Raw genomic sequence first — 22472 nt, 5'->3', positions numbered from 1 at the left:
CAGTATTTGTCTTTGACTTATTTCACGTAGCATAGGAAACTACCAATAAAATGAAAAGTCCCTCAGGAATGGGAGAAGATACATTTGCAAACAATATATCCAAGAAGTGGTTAATATCCAAAATATACAAAGAACTCATATAACTCAACATCAAAAAAAAAAAAAAAAAAAAGCCGAATAATTTGACTAAAAAGTGGGCAGCAGATCAGAATAGGTGTTTTTCCAAGGAAGACATACAGATGGTCGACAGGCACATGAAAAGATGCTCAACATCGCTAATCATGAGGGAAATGCAAATAGAAACCACAATGAGAGACCACATCACACCTGTCAAAGGGGCTATTATCAAAAAGGCAACAAACAAATGTTGGTGAGGATGTGGCGAAAAGGGAACCCTCATGCACTTTTGGGAGGAATATAAATTGGTGCAGCCACTATGGAAATAGGCATGCAGATTCTCCACAAAAATTAAAAATAGAACTTTCCTGTGTTCCAGCAGTGCCACTCTTGGATAGTTATTCAAAGAAAGCAAAAATACTAATTTGAAAAAAAATATGCACTTCTATGTTCATTACAGCATTATTTACGCTAGTCAAGATACAGAAGCAACCCCAGTGTCTATCAGTAGATGATAAAGAAGATGTGCTGGGAGTTCCCATCGTGGCGCAGCAGGAAACAAATGTGACCAGGAACCATGAGGTTGTGGGTTCGATCCGTGGCCTCGCTCAGTGAGTTAAGGATCCGGCGTTGCCGTGAGCTGTGGTGTAGGTTGAACACGCAGCTTGGATCTGGCATTGCTGTGGCTCTGGCGTAGGCTGGGGGCAATAGCTCTGATTAGACCCCTAGCCTGGGAACCTCCATATGCCACAGGTGTGGCCCTAAAAAAGACAAAAAAAGGAAGAAGAAGAAGATGTACTGTACATAGGACCTCAGTGCTTACCCTGTACGGCACAGAAACTATAGCCAGTCTCCTGGGAGAGACCATGATAGAAGATAATATAAGAAAGAAAATGTATATATTTTTATGACTGGGTCACCTTGCTGTACAGCAGAAATTGGCACAACATTGTAAATCAACTATACTTTAATAAAAAATATAAACATAGAAACAAAAAAGAAAATATGATATTATGGCCTAAAAAAGAATGGTGTCTTGCCATTTGTGACAACATAGATGGTCCCCAATATACTTTTAACCATAAAGAAAATTCCAGAATCACCATGACACTTCAGTAGCTATGGCTTCTCCAACAACCAAAGATACTTAGATCCCGAACACTACTCCAGAGTAAAAGAAAACACAAATGCCTATGGAAAAAAAAATAGATATAGTTCTGTGGCTTGTCCTGTACAGACAACACTACTTAAACCATACAGAAATGATCTCCATTTCACTTAGGAAAACAGAGGGCCTGAAAGGTCAGATTTTGTCCCTGGGTCTAGGCAGCCATAAATACTTGAGACTCCTGGGAGAGAAATATTTATCACTAAATGATGCTGGCACTCATCTTTAATCTTTCCCAGTTTGAGACCCTTGAATCCAGCAGTCAGCTGCACATCTCCACGTGGGTGTCTACAGAAGCTCCAATTCAGTGAGCCCGCACCTGAAATTATCGTCTCTACCCAATCTGATCTCCTTGTTGTGTTTCCAGGTTCTGGGATTGGCACCATCACCCAAGAGCCTAACGCAGAAGTAAGGGCACAGACCCTTTGGCCTTCCTCACTCTCATCACTCAGCTGGCCATCTGGTCCTGCAGATTTCTCCTCCTTCATCTTCAGAGCCACCAGCCTGGTTGGGGTATCATCACCTTCTCTGACCTGGAAGCCTAGTGACGCTTGCTCTTACTGGAACCCTGGCCTTCCCTTTGTCCAATTTCAACTCACCCTCCACTGCCAGAAATCTTCCCAGTGGGCAAATGTGATCTTATCACTGCCCTGGGTAAAAGCCTCCAGTGGTTCCTCCTGCCATCAAGTAAATTGCAGGCTTCTACTTATCATTCGCATCTAGTTTTTCACTGCTCACTCCAAGATCTCTTGTACAGGTATTTGTCCCTTTGCCTGGAATATTCTCTTTTATCGTTACCGACTCCTCTCTCACCCACCAACCTGGTTAACTTCTCTGAAAGCTCACTTTCTGTTATACACCCCTGGGATGTTCTCAAAACCCTTTTCATTCCCCGCCCCCCAACACAACATGGCTAAGAGTGGGTAAGCAGGGACATATAATCACACACAGTGTTGTAAATTCGTATTAATCCTCTGAGTCTTCCCCCCACCCACCCCACTCCCACTGCATTCTCCATGAAACTGCAAGCTTTCAAGAGGGCTGGGACCTGTCTCTTACCACTGTCTCCCCAGCACAATGCCTGCCATCAGAATCAACTAGTATTTACTGAATTCATGAGCAAAGAGATGCAGAGGATGGAGCTCAGACTGCACCCCACTCCAGAGTCCACGCCTCATCTCCTGGATGAAATCTCCCCTGCTTTTGGCACATCTTCAACTCGGAAGTGGCCATGACAATGGCCAACCCTAACGGATGGCTCCCATGAGGTAAGGATGTTTCACATAGGATTGCTCAAAACAGACTAGGAGCCAAAAAACTTCTTCTTCCAATTCTCTATTCATTGACAATCTACAAAGCTTCTTTGGCCTGAAAACTCTTATGGGTAAAAGGCTTCATCATTCTTAGAGAGTGTAGAGCTTCTACTTTCCCCTCTGATAAGGAAAGTTTTTATTTGGAATGGTCTAAAAACCAAACCAAACCTAGAAAGAGATTCCCCCACCTTCATGCAGGTCCATGGGTAGAGGTAACTATGCCTCCAGGCACCATGTCTAAGACCCCATTACTTGTTCACATTTTTTTTTTTTTTTTTTTTTTTTTGGCTTTACAGGGCTGCAGTTACGGCATATGGAAGTTCCCAGGCTAGAAGTCAAATCCAAGCTGCAGCTGCCAGCCTATGCCAAAACCATGGCAGGGATCTGAGCCACATCTGTGACCTACGCAACAGCTTGTGGCACCATCGGATCCTTAACCCACTGAGCGAGGCCAGGAATTGAACCTACATCCACAGGGATACTGGTCAGTTGTTTTTTTGTTTTGTTTTGTTTTGTTTTGTTTTTGCTTTTTAGGGCTGCACCTGTGACACAGGCAAGTTCTGAGGCTAGGTGTCGAATTGGAGCTGTAGCTGCCAGCTAACACCACAGTCACTCATAGCAATGCCGGATCCTTAACCACTGAGTAGGGCCAGGGATTGAACCCACAGACCTATGGATACCAGTCAGGTTTGTAACCTGCTGAGCCACAATGGCAACACAAGACCCCATTACTAAATAGGGTTTCCTTTTGGAGTTGTACCATAAGGTCCCATTAGCCCCTCTGGACCCCATTACATACACATCTGCATTGCCTTGTGCGTGTGGACAAGGGTATTGATACAGCTGGAGTTAACTTTGCGTCCATGGAACAATTTAGACTGATGACAACAAACGCATACGTATGAGCTACCGGTCAAGACAGATATATTTTACTTTGTTTTTGTAGTAGTTATATATTTCGATGAGTTCTGCACTACAAATAAATGTGAACAGTAATCAAATCATTTATCTTAGAAAGGCATTAAAGTAAAAAACTGCTGTCTTCTACACTAATTATCTGAATGGTATCATTAAATATGCAGATAAATACCCTTATACATCTTCGGGCAATAACTGATAATTTACAATAATTACATAAACATGCCTTCCTGATGAAGATAACTTTTAATAATCTTATGTACAAACATTAAAATAGGATCTATTATAGGTATTCTACCTTCCATATTTAACGTGATCTATTTGGATTTCTCACAAATAAAGGTAACTGGCTAATTTCTTTTCATAGGGAGTTTCACGTGCACTTGCATTCAGAATTAAAATATAAGGTGAAGTCCAAAGATAAGGAAGGAAGGAGTCTGTACCATCCACATCTGTGTCAGCTCCATGAGTCACTGAAAAATGATGGATTGTTTTTCTCATCTCTTTTGAACATAATTCTGTGATCTCAAGCATTATAGGAGGCAAAAATGTGCCTACGGGACTATGATTTACAATTATTCTGTTTCATGCTGATTAGCATAAACGGCCATGATAGAAAATTGCATGCAAACCCTAGAAAAGTCAATAAAAGATATTGATCCATAGCAGCAACTAAAGGAAGAAAAACTGCTTACTACCCATGCTTCAAGCTTCCTATCTAATTTGGTAGAAGATCTTTTAACCTGAAAATGAGTCTATGTTTACAAAGCATTCTTATGGTCACATGCAAACGGACTTTTAACAAGCAAATGGACAAATCAAACCTCAATACTTTGCTCCACTCCCAGGTCTATGAAACTACGTCTGTATCTATATGAATGTAGAGGCAATTATGACACAACTTCCAAGCCAAAAGGAAATCCCTCTCCATTTGAAACTAGTACTGTGAAATGATGTTGAACTAGGTAAGCAGGGTGACATTTAAAAGCTTTTACGGTTCTCTTCCAAAGAAAACTAATTTTCCTTCCGAAATGCAAAGTGGAAGGGGGTAGGTAGGCAATGGGAAGAAATGGCTTCCATCTTTTGAAAGAATTAGGATAAGTTCTGTTTGCCACTCTTATGTGGACTCAACCTTCATGATTAAAACACTTAGAAACTCTAGGAAAGAAAACAACTTTAAGTAAATGAGAAGTGCTTTATCACAACTATTCCTTAACTTCTTTGTGGTTCAAAGATCTGACTTTCCAGCCTGGCAATACAATCCCAACCTGGTAGGTAGGTAGGTGAACCCCGCCCCTCCCCCCACCTCCTCATTGTGTTCATGGTCCTATTTAATAAGGGCAAGACATGTGCTATGGACAAAGAGATGGTGATGCTCTGATGGAAAGATGCTGAAAGACACAGGTCCCTCTAAATTAACGAAAGGACACAGCTTAATGCACACAGAGCAAGGACATGGTCACAGTTCCACAAGCCCCGGTTTCGGGGTCCCTCCAAAGGGAGATGATCTGGGTGACAATTGTCTCTGCCACCCTCGTGCTGTTTCCTCAGCTTCCTAGCTACATGCTAAGTAAAAGCAAAAGATGAAATCCAGTATAATCTCCAACTGTTTACTTCCTGGGCAATTCCCAGGTGAATCAAAGGCTGCTTTTATGGCACAACACCCCCGTAATTACGCCAGTCCCCGGAGTCGGTGCTCTGATAAATCACAGACCATTAAGGTCCGCCTTTCTCCACATTACTACAGAGTCTGAGCTGCCAGGATGGCAGTGAGCTTCTGGAGCCAGTTATCCCAGACCTCCCTGGAGTCCACGGACCTCTAAGGGTGTCTATGAATAGAATTTAGTTGGGAGTTCCAGTTGTGACTCAGCAGTAATGAATTGGACTAGTATCCATGAGGACGTGGGTTCGATCCCTGGCCTCGCTCAGTGGGTTAAGGATCTGGCATTGCTTCAGCTGTGGTATAGGACGCAGATGTGGCTCGGATCCCATGTTGGCTGTGACTGTAGCATAGGCTACAGCTCCGATTAGACCCCTAACCTGGGAACTTCCATTTGCCACTGGTGCAGCCCTAAAAACAAACAAAAAAAGATGAAGAATTTAGTCTATAAACTTGGACTGTTTTATGGTTTTCACTAAGCACAAACTGAGATGGATCGTTCCCTTCACATCTATTCCCCATATTAGCGGTCTTTTTGATTTTGTCACCAATAGAGATCACATGTTTTCATGTTACATTGCTGCAGAGAGATTAAAAACTCATTTATGCTCATTACTACTTCAAAATTATGGCAGTCACTAGACCCACTTTGAGATACATGGATGTGCTATTAAAAATTCACATATATTACCAATTTGTAATGTTTTAATAGCTATTTCAATATAATTGGTTTCCTTTATAATCCTATATATTTTATTCTATTTTATGCACTTAAAAACATTATTTTGAAAAGTGGTCTACCAGCTTCACCATATTGCCAATGGAATCCAGGATTTTAAAAATAGATAAGCAGGAGAGGGCCCAGGAAATTTTGCTCATGTCACACAACTCGTTAGGGGCAGAAATGTGACTAGAAATGTGATCCTCTGACTTCATTGCCCGTAGAGTCCTTTACAGCTGCAGGTGGAATGACCCAAATGTGGTCATGTGCTACCATGTAATTGCTGGCTTCTCAAAGATTCTCCCCAGTGTCCAACTAGTTCAAGCCCTGGAGACTCTAGTTTGCTGAGAAAGATGAGGAATATTCACTGAAAGCTAGCTCTAGCACACAGGAAATTTTTCTAATCAAGGACAAAGTCACAGCTTTGGGTATAGATTGAAGCTAAGCTGGAAGAGAATGTGTATACAGTGGAATATGGAACGTGGAACCTTCACAAATTCATTGCAATATCTGTTGAATCTTCATATGCAGAGAATCAATCTCCACACAGGATATTTCTAATTAAACAATGTCCTGCTCCATTCAGCCTAGCCCCCCACAAGTGGCACTCCATCTGTAAGGTGTCATTCAGGGAGCTCCAGGTGCTTGTCAATAGCATACTTATACCAAAAGAGGGATATGGCTATTTATCATTGGTCATTTATGAGCCTGCCAAACACTAGAGGAGGGAGGGGAGAAAATATCTAACTCAGAATAAGCGAGTGCTGCCCAAGGTCACAGCTTAGAGACTCAATCTTATTTCACACACACAAATCAGATCAATTGAAGATGGAAATGCATAATACATTAGACAAACAGTTTCAAGCCTTGATAAAAGCAGACCTTGGAACGTGCATTAACAGCAATTTGCATTTAGTAATGTTTCACATTTGAACATTAAATGTGTGGAGGCGAAAAAGCAAGGAAAAAATATCCAATTGCTGTCTTGCAATATTGATGACGGTACAGTAAAAGTTCAGAGCAGTAATAAAACTCAAGAAGTCATTTGCTCCTATGACAGCACCTTGCCCCTGCTGCTGCCTCCCTCTATTTCCCAAATTCCAAAAGAGGGGCAGTTATTCTTTTAGAAGTGTTTCATCCCAAAGCATATGCAATAGTCATTCTAGACTTGAATCTGGTGATGATGTACCCTCCTGTCATTTTTTTTTTCCACTAGAGAAAATATGGAACACCAGACTGCCAATCTAGCAATAATATACCATGTGATATGAGAGCCGCAAACTTGGAAGGAACCTCAAGTCGACATAAAAGCTACTTGGCACAAGGTACCAAAATTCATAAACATGTTCACGTCACTTTGGCCTAGAAATCTCTATTCTGGGAATTTACCCTAAGGAAAGAGTTCCAAAAGACGGAAAAAGCTATGTATGCATGGATATGCTCGCTGTGGAGTGCTTTCATTCAATAAACCTTTATTAAGTGCCTATTATGTGCCAGGCACTCTGCTGGCAGAAAGTCTCCCTTTCAAGGCATTCGCAATCAGCTGGGAATTCAGATAAGTATACACAGAATTACAACATGTTGGGATAAATGCTAACAGGCCTGGACAGAAGTCCTAGAAACACTAAAATGCTGGAGTAGAAAGGCAAAGGGAGTCAAAGAGGACTTTACCAAATTTTAGGGAATGCTTTTATAATTTCTTTACTGTGTTGTTCTTATTAAAGACACCAGGTAATGTGAAAATGTTGAAGAAATCCTTTATTATTCTTTTAAAAACTCCCCAATACATTTTTTAAAATAAAAAATAACAAGGGCTCACAATTGCCCTTAAGAGCACTTAGAGGCCCTCTGTCTCTCTCTCCACTATGTGTGGGAGGCGGGGTGTAGCCGTCATCGCCAGGTCCTCACCGGGCGCATTTCACCAGTCTATTCCCCGTCTTGGTTTTCTACTAGACACCAGGGTGTCTTTCATCAAAACCGTGGAAGGACTCCCAGTTTGTTTTGCTTAAAACACGAAACGAAATAAACAAACCAAAAAATGTTATCACTCCTTGGAGAATGTTCTCTTTCAAATGGCCCAGAGTCGCTGCAGAAAATGCCTGCTGTCAGATTTCAGAAGGTCCTTTGCTAAAGACGCCATTTACAATGTGTTATGATTCCTTAGTGGGTTTAGAAATAAAAAGAATTCCACAGGGTTAAGAATTGTGTTGGAAATCTTTTGAAGACGTAGACTGGGCACACCTACTAATTCACGGTGAGAAATAATCTAAACTGAACCAGCTGCAATCTAAAGAGCCGTGACTTTATTTACCCTTGGATTAGAGAAAACGCTATTCCTGTAACGTGCACAACACCCAGTTCAAGTCAAGACATGCTACATGCCCATCAGGGTGTGGGAGCTGGGGAGATGTCTCTTTCAGCCTGCTCCGGCCGGTGCCATGGCTCAAGGCTTTGGCCAGGCTCCAGAAGTGGGTAGGGGCTTTAGAAGAATCACTAAGGAAGGCCACACCTCAACTGTCTTTCTTGAGAGTGCCTTCAGGGAAGACTGCACTTGAAATAATCCATAGGAAGAAGGTAAAATGAACATTTATTCAGTGCCTACAGTTGCAAGGTGTGGCCCCTAGGTCCTGGTTTGGCAAAGATTTTCTCTAGAGGGCCAGATAGTACATGTTTTTGGCTGTGCAGGCCAGAGTCTCATGTTACAACTACTGGACTAAGCTATTGTAGTACAAGCAGCCATAGATAATATCTAACTGAATTGCTGTGGCTGAGTTCTTATAAAGCTTTATGCATGAAAATAGGTGACAGGCTGAATTCGGCCTGTAGACTATAGTTTGTCTACCCCTGACCTTAATGCCTCACAATATATCTTATTTTAGGCACAAAAAGACTTCCTGGCTATTTTTCCTACTTAAAGATGAGGATACCAAGTATAAGCATTAAGGTTACCTGTCAAAATCACATATCTAGTTTGTGACAGAGTCAGGATCCCAACTAAGTTTCCCTGCCCACAAATCTGAACTCATTCTACTATATAAAAACCAGGTCTGTTGGGTTGAATAAGGAAGAGGAGACAACGTGAAGGAAAGGAGGAAAAAAAAAAAAGGCAAGTCTAAATTCTTCCTCTCATTTAACATTAACCTATGACATAAAGATCCAGCGTTGTCGTGAGCTGTGGTGTAGGTCTCAGACACAGATTGGATCTGGTGTTGCTGTGGTAGGCCGGCAGCTACAGCTCCTATTCTACTCCTAGCCTGGGAACTTCCATATGCCACCAAAAAACATGCAAACAAACAGGAGTTCCTGTTGTGGCACATGGGAAACAAATCCAATTAGGAACCATGAGGTTGCATGTTGGATCCCTGGCCTTGCTCAGTGGGTTAAGGATCTGGCGTTGCTGTGAACTGTGGTGTAGGTCGCAAATGCGGCTCGGATCTGATGTTGCTGTGGCTGCGGTGTAGGCCGGTACCTGCAGCTCCAACTGGACCCCTAGCCCGGGAAGCGCCATAGGCCACGGGTACAGCCCACAAAAAAACAAAACAAAACAAAAAAAAACAACCCTTAACCTATGATAGCAAAAAATGCTGAGGTACAGTTCCCCTCCCAAGAGAAGCTTTTGGGTCATTCAGTACTGACCTCCTTCATAATGGGGGGAAAAAAGAAGCTAGTTCTGTATTATAACAGGTCAGATTATGAGAAAGCTATAAGGTGGTCATTCTCCTAGAATTCCACCATGCCCAGAGAGGATTTTATAAAACAACCCCACTGCTACCCATATGTTCAGTAGCGCATTCATTCCATGCCAGTCAGCACACACTTTACCACTGCTTAAAAAAGGATGTGGTACTTGGTCCTTTGGGAGGCAACACAAAGATATTAAACAGTTAATTACCTGTTGATATCAACTGCCGCTTGAGTATGAAAAGAAACTATAGGGCTGAGGCACACAGCTCAGTGCCTGAAACTCCAGGGAGAAGAGGCAATAAATATGAGTGTGCTTCTGCTCCTGGTTGAAACTGACTCAACGTTCTCCCTCCTTTGATTCCTCCCAAGAAATCAAAGATTCTGTTTTCAACATGGTTGTCCTAATTTGGAACCTGAAGACCAGGTTCCAAGTTGCCTACCAGCTTGAAATGTTGGTGCCTAAGCATCAATTTCCTCATCTTACAAAGAGGGGGGTTGACTAGATGTTTCTGAAGCCTCTTCCAAGTTAAGGCTTCCATGAATCAGTTTTTTAACATATGATTCCATAATGTCCAACTTTAAAAAAAAAAAACTACCCTGGAGGAAGCTTAGATGTCCAGGTATTTTAATCCATGACACAGGGCTCTTTACATCCGTAGAGTAAGAAAAAGTTTCAATTATTAAAAACCATCTCCCTTAAAAAGTAGAAAGTGTCACTCAGAGAATTTCACAATTTATTTTCTGAAAATTAAATGATGATTTTCCCCAAAGGACAGAGGGGAAAGGAAGATGCGGAGCAGATGGATTCATTGTTCCCCTATGGAGAGAAAACATTTCTACACCTTGCAAAATATATTAATTGGCCTGCCATCTGGCAAGCCTGTTCACACACATAAGGGATAAAGTTTAGATCCTGAGGTTTAACATTTAAGCCTGTGGGGAGATGGTAATTGGAATCTTTCTGAGTTAGCATGAGTATTTTTAAAGGGAACATTTCAAAAGACATCTAAATACAGGCGGAGAAAAACTGAACCCAAAATGTGAGACCACCCGAGGTGACATACAGATGTCAATGGCCTCGCCCCCTCTCTGCACACCAGTGAGCCGGCTGGGGACACTCCCACACCAGGTGAGCTGTGCATTTGCATGGTGGTTTGCAGAGCATGAGTTTGAATGCTTCCCCACAATTCGACAGCTTAACTACCCCACCCATACCTTCCTGTACATTATAGATACTTTTCAAATTTCCTGGAAATCTTACCCTTGTACAGTTACAGGTTTAAAAGACCTCTTTAAGGGAAAAACGCAGTTCATCAAACAGGAGAGTCGATAAAATATGAGTTTTGTGGTATGTACACACGGGCACCCAGGGGGGGAAAAAAAAAACCAAAAACATGTAGAAGGATAATTCTGCATTTTTCATAGGGTTTGAGTAACAGAATTTGGGGTGATTTTTTATGGTTGTTCTTACTGTCTCCATTCTCTGTCTTGGGTATGTGTTAAGTTTAAATTCTATTTTCTAAGCTATATACATTCTGCTGAAGTTGAAATATAATAAAAATCGTGAAAAGACAGGATAAATTGTCTTACGAAGCAATAAGGTATCCTGAATTCATCTTAAATGCATGTTTTGTTCTGTTTTCACCTGTACTGAAAACTCCATAATTCCTTCTGGATCTATCTTTTCCAACAATCATAATCTCTGTCTTAAAATATATGTCTTCCAAATCTTCCACCTCATGGCTGTTTCCTTCCCCGATACACAATCCCAAATTATTTATAACCAATTCCTGCTAGTAGAATGTGTTTATCTGGTTCCTCAAAACCTCTTTCCCTAGCATCAAAGGGGTTATTACATATTAATAATGGGCCATACAACCTTAGGTAGTTTTTGCTTCTCTTTCAATATCGTATTCTGACAGATTTTTCTCATACCTATATGACATTACCAACCAAGTAATCAAACTATGTGTTAATCACCTTCCCGATCAAAATGATTTTTTAAAAGGAGGACACAATGTAATACAATATCCTGGCCGGAATCTTGGAATAGAAAAAGGACACTTGGTCACAACTTGTCAAAACTTAGTAAAATATGGAGTTAAATTTTAAAGGTGTGAGAGGAGCAGGGGAGAGCAAAACGAAACATCTTTTTCTAATCCTATATTAGCATTATCGAACAAGTAAACAGTACCTAAAACATCTTGAGGTGATAGAAATACTCTATACCTTAATTTTAGTGTCAGTTATGCAACTGTATTTGTCAAAATTTATAGAACTGTATGTCTAAAAAGGATAATTTTACGGCATGTAAACTGTATCTTGATAAACCATGTTCAGAAAACAAAACAAAGCACACCCAGCTGCCTGTACTTTGTTTTTCTAGAGTGAGTAAATTGAAATGGTAAACTTTTTTTTTTTTTTTTTTTTTTTTTTTTTGTCTTTTTAGGGCCACACCCAAGGCACATGGAGGTTCCCAGGCTATGGGTCGAATTGGAGCTATAGCTGCTGGCCTACGCCACAGCCACAGCAATGCCAGACCGGAGCTGCATCTGCGACCTACACCACAGCTCCCGGCAACGCCAGATCCTTAACCCACTGAAGGAGGCCAGGGATCGAACCCGCAACCTCATGGTTCCTAGTCACATTTGTTTCCGCTGCGCCACAACGCAACTCCTAAAATGGTAAACTTTGTGTCAGCAAGAATCTGAAGAAGTTGGACCTGGATTAGTGGCTTGAAAAATACCTTCTCTAACATATTCAAAAGAGCACGTGAACAGAAGACCTCTTTCATGGCGTCCTTGGTAAGCGGCACCAGTTCTCAAGAGCAATTCACATGTGGCACCACTGAGAGCTAAAAGATGGCCAGTGAAAGATTTTTGTGGTTTAGAGAAATCTGGGTGCAATTTGTGCCTTTTACATGTTGTATATTATTCATACTTTATTTTTATACAATTATTTTAAGCATACCAGTTACCTCTTAATTCTCTAAATATACTGATTTTCACAAATATGTATTTAAATGTCATCAGCTCCTCTCCTTAAAAACGTAGTTGGCATTAGCATATTCAAGAAAAAGTATCATCGTTTTAAAAAGTAAAGCAGCAGCCTGTAAGCAACTCATCTCTAAAATCCCAGCAGATCTTTCCTGGCATTCATACTGTATTGCCATGTAAGATTCAAGAACTGTTGTACCTTCTATAACATCAACTAGATGTGCTACTACAAAATCAGCAAGGATTTTGAGATGAGTGAGTCCATAATAAACACACTCATGTGAATGCACAGGATTTTATAATATACAGAGAGAAATCTCAGCTCTATAGGCATGGGTGCAGTGTAGTGTTACTCATTCAAAAGGCCTGTAAGATAGCAGCTGTTCAGAGCTACACCAGAAGTAAAACCTCAATTTCAAAAGCACAAGCCCACTCAAATACCATTATAAACTGTGATACTTTACGATGGGGAAATTACAGGAGAATACATATACAATTTCCATTAATGGGAGAAAGAATCAGCAGGTGGCATTTTAAAACAAAGTGAAACCTACTTCTATTTTTTGCTCTCTTCCCTCAGACAGCAGGTGGCATTTCTATAGCAAAGATCAAAATTATCAGGGCTCAATATTCCACAAATTTCTTTGAATTGCCGGGAGGCGGCTATACAATAAAAATGAAGTTCCTAAAGTCTTACTTTACAAATATTATTTTTCAATAATTAGAATATTGTTGGAGCTACATTTCCCTTGGAGACAGGAGAGGAGAGTTAGGTTTTATCCGATTTACCATGCACTGTTAGTAATTTTGAGACAATTTCTCTAAGCCTCAATTTTTTTCATCTGTGTGACAGGTATCATAGACAGTATTAAACAAGACAACATACACCAAACTGCCTCAACAGATATTCTCCCGCTTCATCCTCCTTTATTGATGCTGGAGGATCTCCCATTGGTTATTACACATTACCGTACTTATCTGTCTACATCACTTTCTAACCCCACTGGGTGGAGCTACTGGAACAAAGGGACCATGCCGTACATACCTTTGTTGCTCAGGACATAATCACAATCCTGATCACATGAAAGGTACTCAAAAAATTTGGTACATAAACAAACAAATAAGGCAATGCAATAAATCCCCAGACCCTGCCCACAGAAGTCACAGTCAAATTGGCTCATTGGGTTATTAGGCGTCAGAAAGTGTAATTCAGGTTCATCCATGAGCCACAAAGCAGGAAAAAAGATCACACCATCATCCCAAGATACATAACTCATAAGAAGTCCCTCCAAGTCCTTTTAAATGTAATCAACTTCCCATGTTTCAAAGGTTAATCTCCTAGCTCTTGACCTCTGGTTTCTCTCTCTTGCGGCCCAGGTTACAAACATCTGACTTCTCTTTAACGCTGTTAAGGCACTCAAAAACAAGGAGCTGAAAGAGGAGCTGCCTGGCCTTCAGGACTGGGAGCCAGCCCCTCCCAATCCAGTCCCTAAGACATCAGAAAAAAATCAGTTTATGACTAGAAGGCAGAGACAAAACAAAGCAAAACCAGCCAAAATCATTTCAGTCTAAACAGGCCTTAACATAGACTTTAAGATATATACACACCTGGAACTTCCCAACAAAATCCATAAATGCTGGGCCATGAATCCCCTCCAAACATGTTAGTTTCTTATTAAGTATTTGAAATCAAACCTGTTAAGTGGCTGAAGGAGCAGCTACAAGCCACAGCCTGTGCGACACACCTAAAAGACTGGAAGGTCTGAAAAGTGAAGCTTGTTTCCTCGGCTCCAGGCTGGGCATTTCACTTACATGGGAACCAGAAAACTAGCTTAAAATGAGAACTATAATCTTTCTGGAACAATAGGTCATGACGAGCTTCCTTAATGCCAAAATAAGAGTTCAGAGGTGACTTCTACTAAATGAAAGAAAGTGTAAAGGGCATATGTATTTACTTTGGCTTGAATACAACATTTCTGAATATGTCTATCAGTGCCAAGAGTCAAAACCCTTTTCTTTATGGATTTCAAACCTCGGACCCATTAAACGGAATGTTTATATTTTTGAAGAATACCACCAAAAAGTTGTATCATATTAATATCTAACCAGTTCAAGTATTTGTACCTTTTAATCCCAACATCACCCTACGTCTGATTAGGTCTGATGTAGGTTAAGTCTCAAAAGGTAAAATAAACCAAAACGTCTCTTGTTTAAAGAGGTTTTGTTTTGCTTTGTTTTGTTTCTTTACAAAGCCATCACAGGCTAAGTAATCAATAACAATTTCAGAGAAAACTGAAATCTACCTACCAAGAGGGCAACTTGGCAGTGGCAATGCTGCTAAAATTGACATCAAAATCACTAAGATCCAAGAGCTGCACTGAAGGAGACACAGCTCTGGTCTTGAGCCTGGATCCCTATGTTAAGGAGGCTTATAAAAGCCACTATTGATTTTTTAGCTAAAAAACTTGAGATTTCCAAGGCTAACTTACCTGAAATGGACAAGAGAAGTCATCTATCAAGAAAAAGAGCTACATACAAAGTTTACAGGCCACAGTAAAAATAAGGCAACTTTTATTCCCTACTAATTCTGGGGTCCAAACATCTAACCCCAGTAAATTCTAAATTTACTGTCTGGGGTAAGATGTCACAATCGATAACATTATAGAAATTATAATTCATAAACATAGTAGCTCATTTTGCAGATTCCTTAACAACAACAAATGTAACCTAAAGCACCCCTGAACTATCCCATACTTTACCTGTTCCATCAGGGCCATTTGAATCAAAGATGAAAAAAAAAATTCCTTTGCTGAGGAGCCTATCGTTTATGAAAAATGCAAATTCACAGTCACCTATCCAACCTGCCAAGTTAGGTGAGTGTGGCTATCAGCCGCCTTGCCACCTGTCTGTCAAATGGAGCAGTTAGGCAAGCATGGGCTAATTTTACAATGAACCATTTTTTGGATTCGCAAATGATTGGTGTTTATCTGGATGGGTCTCAAACAGAGGATACCAAGAGGATAAAATGATCTTCACGTGGAACAATGACCTATCCAACATGGCTTCAATTTCTCCAATGCTCAGTGTCTGACCCAGGTGATGTGCTGGGAAAAGTCCTCAATTTTGTATCCGAAGTCTTGAGATTAGCCAAGTGAAAGTAGTATTTGTATAGGAATTGTATCTCAAGTTCCAAGATCAACAAGCCATTCCAGATCAGACTGAAGAAATAACATTACATAACAGTCACTTAGTGGCTATTGTTTTACAGTAACAAAGGTTTCAATTACCGTATTTCCTAGAGTGCTAGCAGTTTTTCCCATGACAAACATACTTTGTTCCCTTAACCCCCCCACCTATCTATAAAAGAGAAACATTGAATAATTACAATTTCTAATTAAAGATACTTGATCACAGAACACTCTAATCGATAGGAACATTAAAGGGATATAGATGATTTTGACTCAAGCCACAGACTCTGTGATATTGCTCAGATTTAGTAGCTGAGAAATCTGGCAGTGGCTAGATGATGTAATAGTGACTCTCCAGAGAAATGTTCTAAGGTCAAAATCAGAGTCCTGAGACATCAACATGTACTTCAGTGTTTAAAATTAGACAGAATAAAGCATGGCAAAGACAGTTTCAGCAAACACTCATAGGGCAAGATGAGCCCAGTGGCCCCATCAGTTTTCCTCCCTCTCTGATTCTATGACCCAAATAGACTTTATCAAGTTTCATTAGTTCCTTACTGCCTCCACACAGGTACTCAGAACCTAATACATTATGCTTAAAAGATATTTGCGGGAGTTCCCATCGTGGCTCAGTGGTTAATGAACCCTAATGGCATCCATGAGGATGTGGGGGTTCAATCCCTGGCCTCGCTCAGCGGGTTAAGGATCCAGCATTGCCGTAAGCTGTGGTATAGGTCACAGACGCAGCTTGGATCTCGAGTTGCTGAGGCTGTGGTGTGGGCCGGCAGCTACAGCTCTGATTTGACCCCTAGCCTGAGAACTTCCATATGCCGAGAGTATGGCCCTAAAAAGACCGAAAAAAAAAAAAAAAAAAAAAAAAAAAAGGAAGGAAATCCTAAAAGATATTTGCAACATGAATTTCTATGTCAAGTTAGAAAGTTTCCAGAGACATGGAGCTGCTTCTTTCCAGTGCAGAGCTAAAAGCTTATTCAAGAACTTCAGAACACAAACGGTGGTTGGCCTACCACTTGTCAAAATCTGGATTTTGCCTGCCATTAATTGCCTAAGGAACCCCAAACTCTAGCAAAATTGGAATCACTGATAAGTGTCAATTCCAAAGTCAGCAGAATGTAGAAAGTCCCAGGGTGGGGGCTGGTTCTGAAATAAAGCAAGCAATGCGGGAGCTTCAGATAAGATAAATATTAATGACTGTCTCTTTTTGCCAGTCTACTTTACCTTCAAATGTTGATCAAAGCCTAAATTCTCTGCTTGGGCCTTTTTTTCTTTAAAACCAAACAACATGACGTTTCAGTTTGATATTGCTATAATTACCTCTCTAACAAGCATATCCAATAGCCATTAGTGTAGCTAAAACTCCCACTGGTCCTTTCATTCTATTAATAAGATATAAGGTCAATATTTTCAGAATTTATAGCCAAGTTCACAAGGGAACTTCCCTAATTACGAAGATAGAGGAAAGAAAATAAAGTACTAGAACTACATGTATTAATAACCACATGAACTTTTATTTAGGGATCTTTCTCTAGTTACAAAATATGTCACAGATCACAAAAACCAAGGGTGCTACAAGATACCCAAGGCTTCTACTGATAGAGGCTGACCTTCCTTTTAATAAATGGTTTTATGCACACCTTGGGCCTCCTTTCATCCAGGTGGCCCCGGGACCTTTTTATCGTCTTGGATCTCCTGCTTAATTTTCAAAGGGATTACTCAGTTACCGAGATGTCACTCCCAAATGACTAGGTTACATGTAGTGAAGGCAGCTCAGATTAAAAATAACTTCGTGCACACGCTTACTCACACTGAGAGATGGGCGTGCTGGGGGGTGAAGTGGGGGTTCAGAGCCTCCAGTGCTGAGCTCCCTGAGAAACTAGCCTACGTTCATTTCAACCAAGGAGGACTCTCCCAAATTATTCAGAATCAAGCCCTACCCCAAGCCTTTCCTCTTCCGTGGGCCATCTTCGTGCCTGGACTCGGGTCATTTCTCAACCCCAACTTTTTAGCCTAGAAAGCAGATGGTCTCAATCTTAAGGCTTCTGATTCCCCTGTTTTCAAAACATTACTCAGGTTTCTGATAGCAGGATATGTGTGTAAAGAGAAGCAAACAGAGCCATAAAAGCATATAACAGTCTACCCCTTCACTGTGAACTTACTGACACCCATTTACCCTCCCCAGGGTCAGTTACAGCAACGAATAGCCCAGGCCTGTCCAGGGAGCCTGCATTCCGTAGGCCCGTGCTTTGTTTTGAAGGAACGTCCTTTGAAATCTACTTTTTGCGCTCTCACATACTTCTCTCTGCCTCTCACTCCTTTCCTCCTCGCTCCTTCTCCTTCCATCTCCGTTCACAAAAGACCGAAGAAGCACTCAAGGGGTAAAACAAACAATCTGTCACCTCCTGTTGCAAACTTCCCACTAGAAGCTAAGAGCAACATTTCTGAGATGTGCCTATTCCAGCTCACATCCTTTGTGTGTCCGGTCAGCTTGAAGACTGGAGACCACGCTGCTCTGGTGTGGGGCGGCCTGGCTCTGCACACAAGTCACTCTGAGAGCCCACAGCCTGGGGTCTCGGGGTTCTCCTCTGCCCCAGGAGTGTCCTTTATTAGGCTGGGGGAGGAGGGTGCACAAGCGAGGGCCTCATGGACCAGCGCCCACGTCAGCGCTAACAGGAGATGAGAGGAGCGGATGGAAGGGCGAGCCCCACGGTGATGGGCAGGCCTGTCCCGCCCGTGGAAAAGACAGTCCAGCGCATGAAGAAAGGAGGAGGATGAAAGCAAGCAGTTGTGAAACAGGCCTGGGCAAAGCAAGGAGTGGGAGGAAATGGGCGCAGGGACTCGGGGAGGGGCAGAGCCTGCAGGTCAGGTGTGGAGAGGATGGGAGCTTGGATGTGAGCGCGCCAGGTTTCAGCCACTTGTGGAAAAGGCTGGAGGGGCAGGCAGCTCACCCTCCACCCCTTCAGCTCCACTCCCACCCCCACCCGCTCAGGCCCAGGCAGAGTCGACAAGGGGATGAGACACTCAGAGCAGCTCCAACCGTAAACACATCAGAAAGGAGATACCCATGGGGCTGGGGAGAGAACTTGAGCTCCCAGAGGGGAGGGGAAAGGAAGCTGTCAGGGCCTATTTGGGTGATGAAGCAGACAATAAAGTGAGCAACACTGAGTAAGGGGATATGATTCAGGGAAGAGGGCTGACAGGCCAGCTGTGAATGTGCAGAGGCCGGGACACAAGGGTGTGTTGCTGCTGTGCTTAGCAACCCACAGAAAGTGGCTGCCACCCATGGTCTCCAATTCCTCCCTCAATCCTGTCTCCCAGCTTTTCCTCCACCCCCACCCCAGCCCTGTGCTGCCATGGTTCACAATGAAGTCACCCACGACTTTCAGCCATCAGGCTCGGTTCATCTCTCTGTGGATGGCAGCTGCCTGTTCTCTTTGGATCTCTGTGAGATCACCCTGCCAGCTTCCTTCTTATGGGACTCCCCCCAGAGTCTCCTTTCTGGTACCGATCTGCATCTCTGCCTACTCCTTAAATGGGGCATCTGTAGTTCTCCCACAGATTAGTGAAACATTTCTCATGGTCCTAATGAGGACTCCCAAGCCTATTATGTCGGGTTCAGCCTCCCAGAGTGCCTCAGACCTACAATCCAACCACCTGCCTAGGGGCTCCTGCTCTTCTGCCTCAGAGCCTTGGCCCTTCTCAGATGCCTCCTCTCAAATTCTTCCCGTGATGGCTCTTTCTCATCCTCTAGGTCTTTCCTTAAATACCACCTCCTCAAAAGAACTTCCTTTTATCAAAAGTAGCTACAGCAGTGTTACTCTCTCTCCTCAGCTCTTGCTCTCAGCCTTGGAACCCCCGTTCAGCACTTGACTTTATTCAGATGCTTGTTGATTTGGGAGGCCAGTGCACTCTGTCTGGTTCACCTCTCTATCCCTGACCCAGCTCAAGACACTGGTGCTGCGGGTCCTGGCTGAATGAAGGAATGAATGCTCCATGGTACTCAGTATACAATAGGTGCTCAATAAATAGGGATGAACTAAGCCCCTGGGGATAAAAGGGGTGAGTACAAATTCTTGTGTCTTCCTCTCCCCAACTCTTATATTTCCTTGGTCCCCCAAGTTAAAACCCCCAGGGCCATTGTGGTATCTCTTTGCATCCCTCAGTGCCAATGGCTCATCCACCTCTACTGGTTTTACATTCCTAACATCTCTCAAAGCAAAGCATATGCTCTGCTCAGGCCTGCAAAACCCTTCAGATAAGCTACTGCAGTGACCTGTTCAATGTCTCCAGGTCTCACCCCTTTCTCTCAGACCTAAACTCCCCAGAGCTGCCAGATGCACCTCTCACCCCTTGGATGAAGGCTGAGGTCCTGCAAATACCAGGCACCTCAAGTCTTTTCCCCAGCCATCACCCACTACTCATTCCCTTGTTATGATGACAGTAACTATGTTAAAAGTTAGGGTTTATTGAGAGTTTTCATATGAATCACTACATTAAGCATTTTACACATAGGAACATATTTTAATCTTTACAACAATCCCATGAGATAAGTAATTTATTTGTCCCTATTTTATAGCTAGAGTATTTGAAGCCCAAAGAAGTCAACTTACCCAAGACACAGAGTTAAGATTCAAACTCAGGTAACCTAGCTTCAGATCAACCCCCTTAGCCAACTGTGCTATATTATAGAGCCTCTTTAAACTTCATGCTTCAGCAATACTGAGTTATGCTTCTGGTTCTTTATGCTCCAGCAATACTGAGCTATGTATAATCCCTCGAATTCTGCGTTGCCAAGGCCACCATTTCTTTTGCTCCTTGGGAAAGCCCTGCCTTCCTGTCTGATAAATACCAATCTACCCTTCAAAACCTCCCTGAGGTGTTACCTTTTCTATGTGGTACATCTCCCAGCTCCATGAGACCAAAGTCTCTCTTACCCACTGGCCACTCCTATGGCTTATATGTACTTGTAAATCCTTTTCCATTGCCCTGATTTGCAATGACTCATTTGCATGTCTTCACTGAAGGCAAGCCTCTGGCCTTCAGCTTTGGGTCATGGTGCCCAGGCACACAACAGATGCTCAATAAACGGGGAATTAACTGGGCTTTCTGTGAAACGGGTGCATACAGGATAACCCATACCTGACATGTCAGGGCAGGAGGAAAGCATATTCCATGCTTTTTAAAGGCATATATTCATGCTCAAAACAAAGGAAAAACTCACCAAACACTACAGATGTTTCTCAAGGGCAGATGCAGTATGCATAAAAATTCAATGCATTCTGACAACTACAGCAGTTAGCTTAAGATCCCTGAATGTACCTGCTGTTCATAGCAACTGCTGAGTAATGTGAATTCAGCAAAAAACAAAGCAAAACCAAAAAAATCGTTTTATCCCAAGGGTTCATTTGGAACCTCACTCAAAGTGATGAACTGAGTCACAAACTACCCAATGGTCTGGATGGAATTTTATCAATTTAGGTATCACTGAGATTTGGCGGTCATCACTTAAGCGACAAGAAAACATGAAAGATTTCTGACCATTAAGGTTAAAAATCAAGCATCTTCTAGACTCTCTAGACCGCACCTCAACAAGACTAAAGATGCACCTCAAAAGCAGGGAGCAACATCTATAAGTCACCAGCAGCCCTTTCTTTACAGTGTGACAAAGATGGGATATAAGTCACAGAGAAGCTTGATCAATCCTCCCCCTAAATTTTTAATCCAAAGGAGAAAGAAAAGATTTTACAAATCAACAACATCATGAGGTTGCGGGTTCAATCCCTGGCCTTGCTCAGTGGGTTAAGGAGCCAGCGTTGCCACGAGCTGTGGTGTAGGTCACAGACAAGGCTCGGATCTGGCACTGCTATGGCTGTGGAGTAGGCCAGCAGCTGTAGCTCCGACTGGACCCTAGCCTGGGAACCTCCATATGCCGCTGATGCGGCCCTAAAAAACAAACAGAAAAAAAAAAAAAAAAAACATCAATTCTTACTTGAGTTCAAAACAGGACATTTTGGTTGAAGTACCCTGTCCATTTAGCCTAGATTTCCGTCCCTCAAAGCAGCAGATGAATGGCTGTCTTGAGATCACCTTGAGGAGATGAGGGAGGAGGAGAGGTAGGCAAAGCCAGTCATAAAAAAGAAATCATTTCCAGTGGAAATGTGAGCTTTACAGCAAAACTGCAGACAAAGCCAGTGGGCATCCAGATACAATCCAGTGCCTGCCACAGTCCGGGAGAAAAGGAATGAAAGGAACGACATATCATCTTTGGGAATGGAGCTCAAAGAAGCCAGGCTAGAAAGCACAGACGTGCATCAGGATCTGCTTAAGAGTCCAGGCCTGAGGAGTTCCCATTGCAGCGCTGCAGGTTAGGAACATGACTAGTATCCATGAGGATGAGGTTTCCATCCCTGGCCTCGCTTCGTGGACTAAGGATCCAGCGTTGCGGTGAGCTGCAGTGTAGGTCATGGACATGGCTCAGATCTGGTGTTGCTATGGCCATGGCGTAGGCCGCCAGCTGTAGCTCCCAGTTGACCCCTAGCCTGGGAAAAAGAGTCTAGACATGAGAGCCAGCCTGTGGACGCTGTTCCCCAAGAACTCAGGGAGTTCTGGGCCCAGGCAGGGCTCTGAGTTGGAAGAGAAAGCTTAAACGTGTTCCTATGAGAGGGCAAACCAACACACCAGGGCCATGCTGA

The 22472-nt window shown here is 42.5% G+C and overlaps 1 protein-coding gene across 20 annotated transcripts in view; it reads right to left on the bottom strand.

Moving 5' to 3' along the window:
* Positions 1 to 22472, bottom strand: part of MAST4 (microtubule associated serine/threonine kinase family member 4) — a 589582-nt gene that overhangs the window by 152789 nt on the left and 414321 nt on the right. Inside the window, exon 1 of one of the 20 annotated variants that reach the window (XM_021076766.1) lies at positions 14186 to 16613. The exons of the other annotated variants lie outside the window; for them this stretch is intronic. Within the exon in view, the coding sequence (XP_020932425.1) occupies positions 14186 to 14223 (38 nt within the window). The 5' untranslated portion in view covers positions 14224 to 16613. Of the gene's footprint in view, positions 1 to 14185; positions 16614 to 22472 lie in introns of those variants that run through there. 20 annotated transcript variants of the gene reach the window in all.

Source organism: Sus scrofa, chromosome 16, assembly GCF_000003025.6.
Source record: "Sus scrofa isolate TJ Tabasco breed Duroc chromosome 16, Sscrofa11.1, whole genome shotgun sequence".
Lineage (NCBI taxonomy): Eukaryota > Metazoa > Chordata > Mammalia > Artiodactyla > Suidae > Sus > Sus scrofa.
This window is presented reverse-complemented; position numbering and strand designations above follow the sequence as displayed.